General features: G+C 37.9%; 1 protein-coding gene across 3 annotated transcripts in view; it reads left to right on the forward strand.

Annotated features, from left to right (window-relative positions):
- IRAG2 (inositol 1,4,5-triphosphate receptor associated 2) overlaps nt 1-13,722 on the forward strand; it is a 95,942-nt gene that overhangs the window by 40,158 nt on the left and 42,062 nt on the right. Inside the window, exons 17-21 of one of the 3 annotated variants that reach the window (XM_043882657.1) lie at nt 1,652-1,766; nt 2,197-2,359; nt 9,665-9,723; nt 10,820-10,902; nt 11,807-11,904. In XM_043882657.1, coding sequence (XP_043738592.1) covers nt 1,652-1,766; nt 2,197-2,359; nt 9,665-9,723; nt 10,820-10,902; nt 11,807-11,904 — 518 coding nt within the window. Of the gene's footprint in view, nt 1-1,651; nt 1,767-1,855; nt 2,360-9,664; nt 9,724-10,819; nt 10,903-11,806; nt 11,905-13,722 lie in introns of those variants that run through there. The other 2 variants (XM_043882658.1, XM_043882660.1) reach the window with 2 other exon arrangements.

Here is a 13,722-nt window from a genome sequence, read left to right on the forward strand (position 1 = left end):
ATAGTTTGGAGGTTCTAAAAAAAACTTAAAAATAGAATTACCATATGATCTAGCAGTCCCACTTCTGGGTATATATCCAAAAGGATTCAAATCCAAAATCTTGAAAAGATATTTGCACACTCATAATCATTGCAGCATTAGTCATAATAGCCAAGATGTGGAAGCAATCTAAATGCTCATCTAGGATGAATAAATAAAGAAAATATGATATATACATACAATGAAATATTATTTGCCTTTTTTTTTACTCTTTTTATTTGCCTTTTTAAAAAAGAGTTTTTGAAAGCTTTTTGAGAAAAGAAGGAAATTTGCCACAAATCTTAAAAATATTATGATAAGTGAAATAAACCAGTCACAGAAGGACAAATATTACATGATTCCATTTACATGAAGTGTATAAAATAGACTTGTAGAAGCTGAGTGGAATGGTGGTTTCTAGGGGCTTGGGGAGGGGAAATGGGTGGTTGTAATTCAGTGGATATGATTTCAGTTGTGTAAGATGAATAAGTTCCAGAGATCTTTTGTATATCATTGTGCCTATAGTTAACAACACTGTATTGTACACTTTAAGGTATATAGAGTAGATCTCAGTTGAAATGTTCTTACCACAATTTAAAAAAAAAGAAAAAACTGACTGCATGCTATTATTGAACAATGCTCAATAGAATGTGTGTTTTGGTAGTTTTTATTTTTGGTTAGGGTTTTGTTTGCTGGCTTACCACAGTGGTAAAGCATTCTTTAAGACCATTTTTGTCTCTCATATGGTCCTTCTTGTAATCAAGTCTGGATTTATGCCAATGCACAGTAGGATTCTGACTATGTATGAACATTTGAGAGTCATGCAAAAAGCCTAAACCTGACCATGTCTTCCTCATTGTTTTGAAACTCCTGAAGAATATCATTCCTCTGCGCTAAGGTCCTTATTTAGGTCAAGTTGTATCCAGAGAGTCATTGATGTATTAGTACATAGCATGGTTTAAATAATCTCATTAGCTAACAGATACATTTGTATATATTTTGAGGTTTAGGATTAGATCCAAAAGAGAAGTAACATAACCACACTAAGAGATTTGGGGTGAGGAAGAAAGGGGGGGAAAGACTTTAGAAAAGAGAAGACTGCAGAGGAAAGACTAACTGCTCACTTTTATCTATTCTTGGAAACAGCCCTTCCTGTGTTCCTGGCATGTATTTATACCATAATTGACAGTTCTTAAGGAGAAAGGCTAATGTCATGAAGCAAAGTGCTTATTTCTTTTGTCCCCTCTTTCTTCTCTTCCCTTCTTCCTTTTTCCTTTCTTTTTTTTGAAAAAGCTAGATGTGATATGTAAATATTGCACCTGTCACAGTGACCTCATTGTGGTGCCAGTGTGGCTAAGAACCATGAATGTAGCTTGTGGGGAACTGAATATTCCAATGTAGAATAGGAAACTTTTTTTATCTGTAAAGTGAGGTTATCAGACTAAGTGAGCAATATAATTGCTTTAATTAAAGTTCTATATTTGTGAAGCACTTATCTGTATGTAAATACTTTCACTTTTCCCTCTCATCTCTGAGGAACTGTATTAAATTTGAACTTGTCATAACTTCCGAGGGTTAACTCTTGGTTGAAATGTCACTGACAGCTTGTGGTTGGGACTTTTTTTAACTCCAGGCAGAAACAACTAGAAACCATCACACAACGGCAAAAGGTTGGTGTCAAGCAGGAAGCCATCTTCAGGAAGCAGGTCCAAGAAGCCAGCCAGTGGTTGGAGGAGGCAGAGAAGCAGGTAGGGTGGCCTTTGACTGACTACATTACAGGCACAGGAAGTCTCCTCAGATGTCCTTAAAACCCTTAAGTAAAAATGGAGGAGGAAGCAAAAAAACAAAGAGGAACTGCGAAGTTCAGTCCCTCTCAACTAGCAGTGAGCGGAGGAAGTAAAGGGGGAGTCGTAAGAGGCGGTGTCAACAGCCTGCTGATGAAAGAGGCAACTTTGCAGAAAGAGGCAACTTGACATATCAAGACTTTTGCCACTGTAGAAATAGCTCAGGCATACGAAGCCCATGCAAACACAGAATTGCAGAAGTTCAGCGGAGGCTTATCGCTTCCCTGAGAAGAAAAGCACATTTTCAGTTTCGTGTGCATGATCAGAGTGAGCATTCAGTTGCTTTCTTTCCCGGCCACCCTGCTGAAATCCAGCGTTCACTGTCGGTATCCAGGTGGAGGATGGAGATGGGGCAGCCCACTCTGCCGGGGAAGAAGCGAAGCCTTCACTGCATAAATTAGAGGAAGCAATTTCAGATCAACGAAATCTCCAGACTATAAATACCGAGTTAGTGAACACTTGCCAGACACTTGGGCAGAAGACAAGAAAACCGAAAAGTGAGTAGCCAATATTTGTCGTGTTCGAATTTAGTCCACTCTGAGGTGAGGGGCAAAAGGGCTACAGCCATTTGTCTAGATTCCAGCTACTGTATTATACTGAACTCACGGTGATGAAATGGCTCCAGAAGGCAGAGTTATGGGCATTCAGAGAGGTCTGCCTAGTGGCTAAGAGGAAGAATTTAACCATTAACTTTCCCTTTTTGTTATTTATGATAAGCTAGATTTTTTCCATGACTATTATTTCTTTAAAAATTAAACCAGTAGGAGGGAGGTCCAAGAAGGAGGGGACATATGTATACATATAGCCGATTTACATTGTTGTATGGCAGAAACTGACACAACATTATAAAGCAATTACCCTCCAGTTAAAAATAAAAAATTAAAACTTCTCAATATCTGTAAATGTAAACATGGAAAAAAATCTTGTATGCCTGAGATAGTTGAACTTGCAAATTATTTACATATTCTGCTCTGATTTTATTAGCTGGTTTGTACCCATCACATGGTAGAAAAGGCCTGCCTCTCTGTTTTTTTCTCTGTTTTTTTTTTTTTCTTTTTTTCTATTTTCTTAAAAGCAATTATTTTTGGGGTTGAGCAAAAATACTTATGAATTCAATGTGTATCAAAATATTACATATGTGTGAAAAGTCTTTAAAAATAATATTAAGGTGTTCTTTACATATATATATGTATATATATATATATATAGCTTTAAAAATTAGAATATTGTAATTTTTCTGTATTACCTAGAAGTGGAGAAATGTTTACTGAGGATTTGGGTGAGAAGACAGTTGTCAAATGACAGATGTCAGATTATTTTTAAGCTTATTTTATTCTAGAAATATAGTTCAATAAAAATAAAGCATATATATATATATAAAACCATTTATCAGACAAATGCTTTTGTTCAACCAGCTTCTTGTTCTAGCTGTATAAAGGTTCCTTTTATAGAAAGTTATTGGTTTGGGTCATAACTAACTATAAGCCTAAGGTAAGCTAGAGATGGAAATTTTCAGACTTGTGTTTATTTTGGATTTATTGTACCCTTTCTGCTGTTATCTGAGAAAGCTGTTTAAGCATTTAAAGGAATTGGCTAGTTCTAAAATAGCAATGGTTGTCCAACACTTCATTATTATTATTATTTCTAAGCCTTGTAGCACTTGCTCATTTTCAGTAACTCTAAGTATCATTTTACTCTGCTTCACTGTCAGACAATGTAAAGCGTGCTTTAAGTTACATAATCTATATGTTATTTTTTGTATTGCTCAGAAGGCATTGGAAAAGGTCCCCTTGTGATTAGAGTTGTTCATTTTGAGACATGAATGTGCCTTCATTAAGGCATTTCAAAGTTGGTTTATAGTGTGTTTGCTTTAGATGCTGTGCTTTGAGGTCTAATCTTTTGATCCAGTTATATTTATCCTTTGGTTAAATCACTATTATACCTCACAGTTTTATAAAATGAAAAATTTATCCCCTCCTCTATTGGTCTATAGTACCTTCTTGGAAAGGCCAAGTTTTACAACTTATTCCAAAATATACATTCTTAATATTATGAACTTGCTCTTGTCTTCCCAGTGTATACTCAGGGGATAATTGGTCCAAATGTCATTTAAAACAGAATATGAAAGCTACCCTAGGTGGGATGCATGTATTTTTGTCTGGCTGGATAAAGTAGGATGAAAGCTTCCTTTCTGTCTTGAATTGCTCACTGCATGTGATACAGCATTGCTGTATCAGCTCCTTCACTTGCTAGTAATTTTTGTTCCCCTAAGAAGGCATGCCTATCAAGATTTTTCTCTGATGACCTTTTGCTTATGAAGATCTTTCTAATAATACCCTAAAAAATAAACCTTTGCAAGAAGAGGAAAATTTGGGTAGCACATATTTTCAAGATGTCTGTGGAGAAGATTTTCCAGATAGACTGTGAACAGATGTCAGTGAGCTAGGACAGTTATCACACAAACACATCCTCACACATTCCACCATGACCACTACTACCACATACTGTCTGAATTCTGACTCAGACGTTTGAATTCTGAGTCAGAAAACAAAACTATTTAAATACATTTTGTTCTTGTGAAACTGTCTGGTTAGCTTTATAAATTCATTAAATGTCATGGCAGTTGGTCTCTGCTGTACCTAACAAAGGTTCATTAGCAAATTGTGTGGGGATGCGGTTGTTTAGTCCAAAACTTTAGGTTAATGACGGTGTTCTCAAACTAGAAGTAGGAAATTACTTATGACATTTGATGAGATGCCCTGAATTTACTGTGGACTGAGAATATTGTTCAAGTTTTCAGTTGCCACCAGGACTGGACTGATTTATGAGGTAATTAGTATACACACTTGCCCTCCTGAAATATGCCATTAGAATTCTTAAATGTCTTGAATGGTAACATGCATCCTTTCTTCTGCTTTTTTGTATGTATCTCTTAAGTATCTTATTAACAAGGGCAATACTGGATGTGTAAATGAATGTTTGCTTTGAAAATGAAGTGAATAAAGCTTCTTAGATCTAGGGTATGCATATGGCATATTAGGGTGAATCTGATGTGCAGGAAACAGAGACTAAATGATCTAATCCAAGCTATCATCCCTTTATTATTCATCCACTTTTTTACCCCATCTACATAAAATCTTCAGAGAGTTGCTCATACAGTAGACAATGAGTGAAACCATAAATAATTCCTTTAGAAGGCATAAATATTTCTTTGGGGAGAGAGCCTGAGAAGCTCCTGTATATTATAATTCTGTATAATTATATATATTGTAATATTTGAACAAAGAACCTGACATGAACTTTAGAGTAGGCTTTCACCTAGATGAGCTCACTGGAAATTCTCTTCCAGCTTCTATACTTAGCCTGGAGGGCATGATGTATGGGGCAGATAACAGTCTTACAGCTTTGAGGATGAATGTGGTTGTATACTGAGCAATTAAGACACAAGAGGGAAATGAGGCTGAAAGGGGAATTTAGGTGATGGAGATACTCAAAGATAGGTGTTGGGATGAGGACCAAGGAGATAACGAAATTAAAACATGGCTTGCTGGACAGTGCTGATGGGATGCGGGCCTCTATTGTCCCAGAGGAAAAATGCATGAATGGATGAAATAATCCAGGAGAAAGTATTGCAGTGATAAAGAGCATAGGATTTGAAGTTAAACAAACCTATGTTCTGATTCTAAGTCTACAAAAAGAAAGTCAAGTCGCTCAGTCGTGTCCGACTCTTTGTGACTCCATGGACTGTAGCACACCAGGCTCCTCCACGCATGGAGTTTTCCAGGCAAGAGTACTGGAGTGGCTTGCCATTTCCTTCGCCAGGGGATCTTCCTGACCCAGGGATCGAACCCGGGTCTCCCTCATTGCAGGCAGACGCTTTACCGTCTGAGCCACCAGGGAAGCCCCAGTGTCTACAGACTTTGTTAAATTTGGGCAACTCTCTACCTCTCCAAACCTCAGTATCTTCTTCCAGAAAATGCTAGAGTTCTTAATTTATACTGTAACAAAAGCACAACAGTAGCTAGTGAGTTGTGGGCCATACTGGGTATGGTCTGTTCTGCAGGGGTATGTTTCTGTATGTAAACTACCTCATTCACAATTGACAAATGGGTGAAGACTTGTGAGAACAATATGGACGTTTCATTCAATTTGGGTATAGAATCTGGATTGGTAGGATGAGAACTATAACCTACAGCAGCAAAGGAAAAAAACCCTCAGCTTGGTTGCTAGCAGGCAGCAAGAGGCTTTCAGCTTTATTTTAAGAAAATTAAAAACAAGTGCCTGCACCTGGGCCTCCCTTGCCGAGGACCGCCGTCCCAGCCCCAGCAGAGCCCTGCTCTGGGGCAGACTGTATTTCCACCTGCATTTGTTTCAGCAGCCCCACAGCCTCCAAGTTTCACTTTCATGTGCATTTTCTCAGCACCCCACCAGCTCTGTGCCATTTAAAGTGTCATCAGCATTTCCACTCGATTGTTTTTGTGCATTCTAGGATTCTGGAAGTCAGCCTTTAGCCATTTTAAGGGGTATGTCTTAGTGATCTAAGTTACCTTTCCTGGTACTAATAGCAATTGTGTTCATTACTGCTTGGGTTACAATGTTGCATATACATTTTTAGTGGTCTCTTCCTAGCCCTATTTATCTCATAAGCTCCATTATTTTTGTTCTTGTCGTTTTTATTTATTTTTAAATTTTATTTATTTTTGCCTGCACTGGGTCTTGCTTACAACATGAGGGCTTTCCCTAGTTGTGGTGAGCAGGGGGGCTATTCTCTAGTTGTGGTGCACAGGCTTCTCGTTCTGGTGGCTTCTCTTTTTTGCAGAGCATGGGCTTTAAAGCCCAAGCTTAGTTGTGGCCCGTGGGCTTAGTGGCTCTGTGGTTCATGGGTTGTTTCCAGACCACAGATCCAACTTGTATCTCCTGCATTGGCAGGCAGATTCTTAACCACTGGACCACTAGGGAAACCTTGTTGTTGTTTTTAAATTCTTAGTTATTGCTGAGTAATTAGTACATCATGAAACGTTGAGATCTTAAGTGTACTGTGGAACCAGTTTGACAAGTGCACATGGAAACACAGAACTTCAATAACCCCAGAAACTTCCTTTGTGTTACTTCCACTTCTACCTTCACCACCACCAGGAGGAACCACTGATCCGATTTCTATCATCAGTGGGTTCTAGATGGGTTCTAGAATTTAGGCTGTTTTAGAATTGAGTTGTATAATATAAACCTTTGTGTGCTTCTGTCTGTCTTCCCTTCAATGTGTTTATCAATGTGATGCCTTTTCATGGTTGAGTTACATTGTTTTGTAAGAACATTGCACAATGTGATTCTCTTTTCTCCTATTCTTGGACATCTAAATTATTTCCAGTTTGGGGTTTGTGTGTGGACCTGTGGGTTTTTTTAACCTAGGTTAACTATCTAGGAGCAGAGATTTTAGATCATAGTATAGCTGTAACTCTAACATCTTAAGAAACTGCAAACAGTTTTCATAGTGCTTGGAGCATTTCATGCTCCTTCCAGCAGTGTGCAGGAGTTCCAGGTATCTGATTTTAATTTATTGGGTTAATTGGCCATTGTTGTATTTCTTTGTGAACTACCTAAATCTTTTGCCCTTTTTCAAGTTAAGTCCCTTGTCCTTTTGTTACTGAGTTGTAGATTTTCTTTTCTTTATATACTTTGAATACAAGAACTTTGACAGATATACATGTTACGAATTATTTTCTTCTACTCTGTGGTTTTCAAAGAACTCTAATATTTTTAATGCACACTTTAATAGAACATTCAGAAATGCTATGAAGTCCATAGTCTGTAAATGTCAACGCTTGCTGATAACTAACATTATTATGGCTCAATATCATGGTCTTGATTTTCAACATCCAATTAATTGCAATGTCTTAGTGCATAATCATTTAGAAAGTTGTTTTATTTCAGCTTCCTTCAAAGGCTGAATGTATCCAAGACAACTGGTCTCATCCTACATCACAGATGGCAACAGCAGGGGATACAGTGGCCATTGTTTTTCTTGCTTCCATGTGAAACCTAAATGTCCTAGAGACATGGCAGGTTCAACTCCAAACACATAAAGAAGAATGCAAAGATTCATGCAAATTAAGGTCATAAGCCAGCTTGTTTTGCCTTATGAAACATATGAAAATCGTTGCTACCCATTGCACAAAACATCTGTTGAAATGAGGCTTACAGCTTGAATGTTTTGAGATTGACTGTTTCTAAAACCCAAGATTGCCTGATGGGAAAGCAGATGGGCAATTTAGACAGTCTTATACTAACTCGTTATTTCTTCTGAAACACAAACTTAATTTAGAAATTCAAAGACAGTGTATTGAGATATACAACTTCAGAAGGATAATGTTGGGAACTGGTTAAGAGAACAGAGCCTTACTTCGAAACACTGATTAGGAGAACAGAGCCTTATTTCTTAATATAGTAAACACAGGGAATTTTAAAAAATTGAATCTATACTTGAGTTCTAAGTATTCAGAATTTAATTCTTTAAAATTACTTAAATATGTTAAAATAGTTTAAAAATATATTATCCTCCTTGTGGGCCTCATAAACACTGTCAAGCTTAGTTGAAAAATGTTAGTTTTACAAAAAAAATTCATATAAAATAAATTTTACATGGGTAATTTTCCACAAATTGGAGGTTTTCAAGCTTTTTTCCCTGGAAAATATTTATAATTAGATTTCGTACTTTTCACATGTATTAGCATTATTTTCTATGGCTCAGAATTTCTTCAGGCTACTGAGACATAAAACTGTTGGTCTTTAAAATAAGAAACACCAGATTTCGGTGTGTTTTGGACAGCAGAGTATCTGCTGTTAATTTTCCTGGCTCTTAGTGACTTTTTTTTTAAGTGGCAGCTATTAATATGCCTCCATCTAGCAAAGCTTCCTACCCTCATTTAATTTTTGTTTTTAATCATCTGTGGGCTGAGAAAACAGTCAAGCTTGTGAGAATTATGTATAAATTCCGAGCCCACTATCTGAGTGAAGTATAGGACTTGCCGCGTGAATAAAGGGCATGGATATCAACATCTATTTTGGTTGTTCCAATGATTTCAGCCTATTTTCTGGTTCTTAGCTACTTTTCAAAGGGTATGGATTTTCAAATAAGAAATATGCTACTATTTAACTTAGAAGTTAAATAGGTATTTTCCTCACTTTCATTATTTCACAGATGAGAATTTGGAAGTTGCTGGGAAGCAGATTTTCAGTTAAGTGGAGAGACAAATATTTTTAATTTCACAGAAGAGGATAGTGAATGGAGCCCTGTCCTGTGAGTCTGATCTTAGCTCCATGAATAGCCAGTTATGTACTTCAATCCTCTGGACATCAGTGTCCTCATGGTCTCACCACTACTTGTAGGATTCTGGGGTTCTGTGGCTGTTTCCAGGGCTTCCTTTCCTTGTAGCTTGAGCAGAGGCTTATTAAAGAGACAATTTCCCCATGGGTAGGAGGTTGGATGGAGTGACCTCTGAGGTGTATTCCCTTTTTAACATGAGTAATTCTGTGACTCACTTCTAGAAGGTAATTCACTTGCATTGATCAAAGTAAATTTTAAATACTCAAGGGCAATAATAGTTTAGCTGTGCCCACCTGTTTTGTTCTTCTGCTTTCCCAGTTTGATGAGTCTTGAGTTGAGAACATCATTCTCAAAAGCCATTGTTTTCTCTCTCCTTTCCTCAGGCCCCGGATTTAAAGCTGTTAAAAGTTTATGAAATGCATGAAGGGGGGATTTTTACAAATTGTCATATTAAGCTGGTTATACATTCTCTTTATAGCAACAATTCAGCCACTAAGAAAGAACTTAGTTAAAGGACAACTCCATGGCTTGCTGTTTCAGATAAAAAGCAAACAGAAAGACCCAAACCCCTGTGATATGTGTTTACTGTGGGGAAGTTGTCCAGTTGGTGTAAGATTTTGAAGCTAAGTTATAATATATAATAATTTTAGTCATAAAGTTAAATAACCGACTTAGAAAAAGATGCTCTGGTGAACTTTGTCCTCCCATGCATTTTTGAAAGCATTTTGCAAAACAGGAGAGAACACTCATCAGTGAGTGGTTCCTAATAACATCTTTTAGAGAGGAAGCACCTCAGAATTTACTGTATCTATTAGCAAAGGGCCAGTTTTCTAAGCTTAGTCACCTCCCTTCTGAGACTCTTGAGTAGGCTTTGGTGGTGGTTGTCGTTCTTTCCTGTTTGAACAAAGCTCTCAACTCCTTTCTGTCTGGATATCTCAGGATATCCATGGTGGAGTTAAATGTGTTTCTTTCCCTTATGACACTTGGTGAATTTCTCCTTTCTGTTCATAAATGAAGAACATAAGGAACAGCAAGATTGGCACTGGAGGGAAGGGGCTGGAGGAGGAAAGAGAGAAGGGTGACATTTGCATGTATCTGTTCCCAGGGCATAATGCAGGAACATCTGTTTAAGCAGAAAAAAAAATTCATGTCAGAGATTAAGCTAGGCAGAGTGCCTAAGAAGCCCCTTACAATAAGTTGAACAGGAAAAATCTCCATATCTAAATGTGTTTTAATCATCTCAAGAACACCAGTTTTCTATTATAATGCAACTAATAGATATGTATCTACATCTTCAAGGAAAGTCACAATTTTATTGCTGTAAAATTTTCACAGACACCATTTTCACTACTCAGAGTTATATCTCCAGTGAGCTTCTTTGGCCTCTGCCTGAAGATTTCAATGACAAAGCCATTTAGTTTCCTGTTACTGATCCTTGATTTCATTCCTAGAATAAGTAATGGGGGAAATACAATGAGAAGCTTACCATTATAAACTTGTTCCCTTAATGTAAAATACAAGATAAACAACTAGTCTATTTTCTCCCCCTCAGTTAACATCACATCTTTAACGTGTTTTGTATCTGTGACTCTTCCATCATCCTATTTTTGAATACACTACCATTTTCTCATGACAGAGCTGTTTAGATGAGGAATTTCCTCACTGTGATCCCTTGTCCTGCACAGAAAGAATTCACCAATTTCTCCAGGAACAGCTGGGAAGTTTCAGCTTTTTGAAACTATGTTTAAGTGCCAGTTGTGAACCTACTGTGTGTGTATTAGTAAGTCAGAACTCTATACTAGTTTTCTTGAGAGAGTATCAGGTGAAGCCAGATACCTATTTTCTTTTTTAAGGCTTGAATGCCTGATTTTACTTTCTATTTAGATTCATTTGTTATTTATTTTTGGCTGCGCTGGCTTTTCATTGCTGTGTACAGGCTTTCTCTGGTTGTGGCAAGCGGGGGAGCAGGCGCTACTCTTCACTGAGGTGTACAGGCTTCTCGGTGCGGTACCTCCCCTTGGGGCTTCCTCCAGGCTCTAGGTGCGAGGTCTTCAGTAGTGTGGCCCCCGAGCTGGGGTGCTGACCTGGTGCATGGGCTGAGTTGCTCTGTTGCACATGGGATCTTCCCAGATCAGGAACCAAACATGTCTCTCCTGCTTTAGCAGTTGGAATCTTAACCACTAGACCACCAGGGAAGCCCTATTTTTTTTTTTTTTTCTTTATTATGTGCACACACACAACTCTGATAGGCCCTAGGAAATGGTACTATGGAAAACTTTTTGATTATAGTATCATAAAGAAGAATTATATAACCAAACTTGCCCCTCATATTTCTTTCCCCAAAGCCTTTGTTTATATGAAAGTGTTTATTATTGGATATTGGTGTTATCATTCTATTAAATTATTGAAGAGTAATTTTTAATAAATATTACATTTTACTCATAAAGTCTACCTCTCAATTCAGAGCATGAAAGCTTTGTTATTTTGGTGTCATTTATTTTCTTCTTGATCTCTCTTGTGGGAAGATGGTGATATTCTTTTAATTCTGGAGATGAAGAGAGTAGATTATGAAATATGTTACAGCCCTTTGGAAAGCTAATAGGGCTTGATTTTCTGTTCAGAAGCAGCATTGCCATAAAAGATGTAGTGGTCCAGAAGCAAGAATACATCAGCTACCCTTTGACTTCAAACACACATGCTGGTACACACCTCTGCTGGGTAAGCGTGGATGGCCCCTCTCGTATACCCTGGTAGACACCGATGGAGGTGGGGATCTTTTTTTTTGAAACAGAAAATAATCAGCTATTGGGAAGATCGCCTGGAAAAAGGAATGGCAACCCACTCCAGTATTCTTGCCTGGGAAAGCTCATGGACAGAGGAGCATGGTAGGCTACAGTCCATGGAGTCTCAGAGAGGTGAACACAACTTAGTGACTAAACAATAACAACAATATATAGCAAAGGTTGTTGAAAGCTTATATGTTTATCCCTGAATTTAGTCAGTCAACTTATATTTGAGCACCTACTCTGTGTAAGGCACTGTATTATATATTAATGTAATAAAGACTAATCCCTAAAATAGCTCACAGATTATGAAGGGAAGTAAGACTTGGGGTCAGAGAAGGCTCTGTAGAAGAAACGAGTGTTTAACTGGGCACCGAAAGACAAGTTGCATTTGGAAGAGCAAAAAGCATGGGAAAAAGTATTCCAGTGGAGAAAATAACATGAGTTGTGGGGAAAGAAGAATACAAAGTTGTAAGAGAAGAGTTCAAGCTGGACAAATCACTTTGGAAATAAGAGGACTTGGGTCAGGGTACAATAGAATGTAAGTCTGGAGCAGGTTCATATCAATGCCAGGCTAAGGAGAATGAACCTTATCTTAGGAGATGCTCAAAACTGGGGCATCTCTCATCACAACATAGGTGTGCTTTGAAAGTAAAAGTTAATGGTTGGTTCTGAAAGGATAAAAGAAATGGGATGATAAAATAAATTTAAGAAGGAATAAAAAGTAAGTAGAGTGATTTGTGGATCATTTCAACTAGAAAAGGGAAAACTGCTGCCAGAACTAACGAGTGACCAGTTCGTGTAGGACAATAGATGAGCACTTGCTTTCTAGGGATGATGTTACCCACAGGAACTCACTGATCATTACAAGGGCGCTGAAGGAGAGCCCCCTATGTGCCAGGCACTGGTCTCTGGCCCGAACATACCTCTTAATTCCTTTAATCCTTACTATATCCCTGTGAGGTAGATGCTAATGTAATTGCCATTTTAAAAATAAGGAAACAGGGACATTGAGTTAGGAACTTGCCTCAGGTCACGTGGCACTTTGTGTGTAAGTAAACTGGGGCTCAGAGTGGGTTAGTTATTTATCTGAGATCACAAAACTATATATGGCAGAGTCAGGCTTTGAATAGAAAATTGTGATTGATTCCAAAGTCTATGTTTTTTCTATTAAATTCTACTGCTTCTTGGACGCAGAAAAACATAACAAGACAGTTTCCACACCCAGAAAAGATTGCCATCCTATTTCCTGCACTCTTCAGTGGACAGGGAAGTCTGCTGTGCTGCAGTCCTTGAGGTCTCTAAGAGCTGGACACGACTTAGCGGCTGAACAACAAAAACAAACAATGTCGAACTAGTTTCTCTTCAGCAGTTGGTAAACTGTTTCTGTAAAGAAACAGATAGTAAATATTTGAGGTTTTGCAGGCTGTATGGTTTCTGCAACAACTACTCAGCTTTGCTATTGTAGCACGCAAGCAACCTTGGATGATGCTGGATGAATGGATGTGGCTATGTCCCAATAAAACTTTATTTACAAAAACAGGTGGCTGGCTGGATTTTGCTTGTGACAGCAAGTTGTTGTTGAAACCTCTACTTGATTACTGGGCAAGGGTTTGTTTCCCCTCCTCCACCTCACTCTTCCTTGAAAAAAGAAAGGCATGAAAACTTAGGGGATGGGGGATTATGTTAAAATATTAATAAAACTGAACTGATTTTTGCTGTCTCAGAAATGGTCTCATCAAAGAAGAAATTT

Source organism: Cervus elaphus, chromosome 22 (genome assembly GCF_910594005.1).
Source record: "Cervus elaphus chromosome 22, mCerEla1.1, whole genome shotgun sequence".
Classification (NCBI taxonomy): Eukaryota; Metazoa; Chordata; class Mammalia; order Artiodactyla; family Cervidae; genus Cervus; species Cervus elaphus.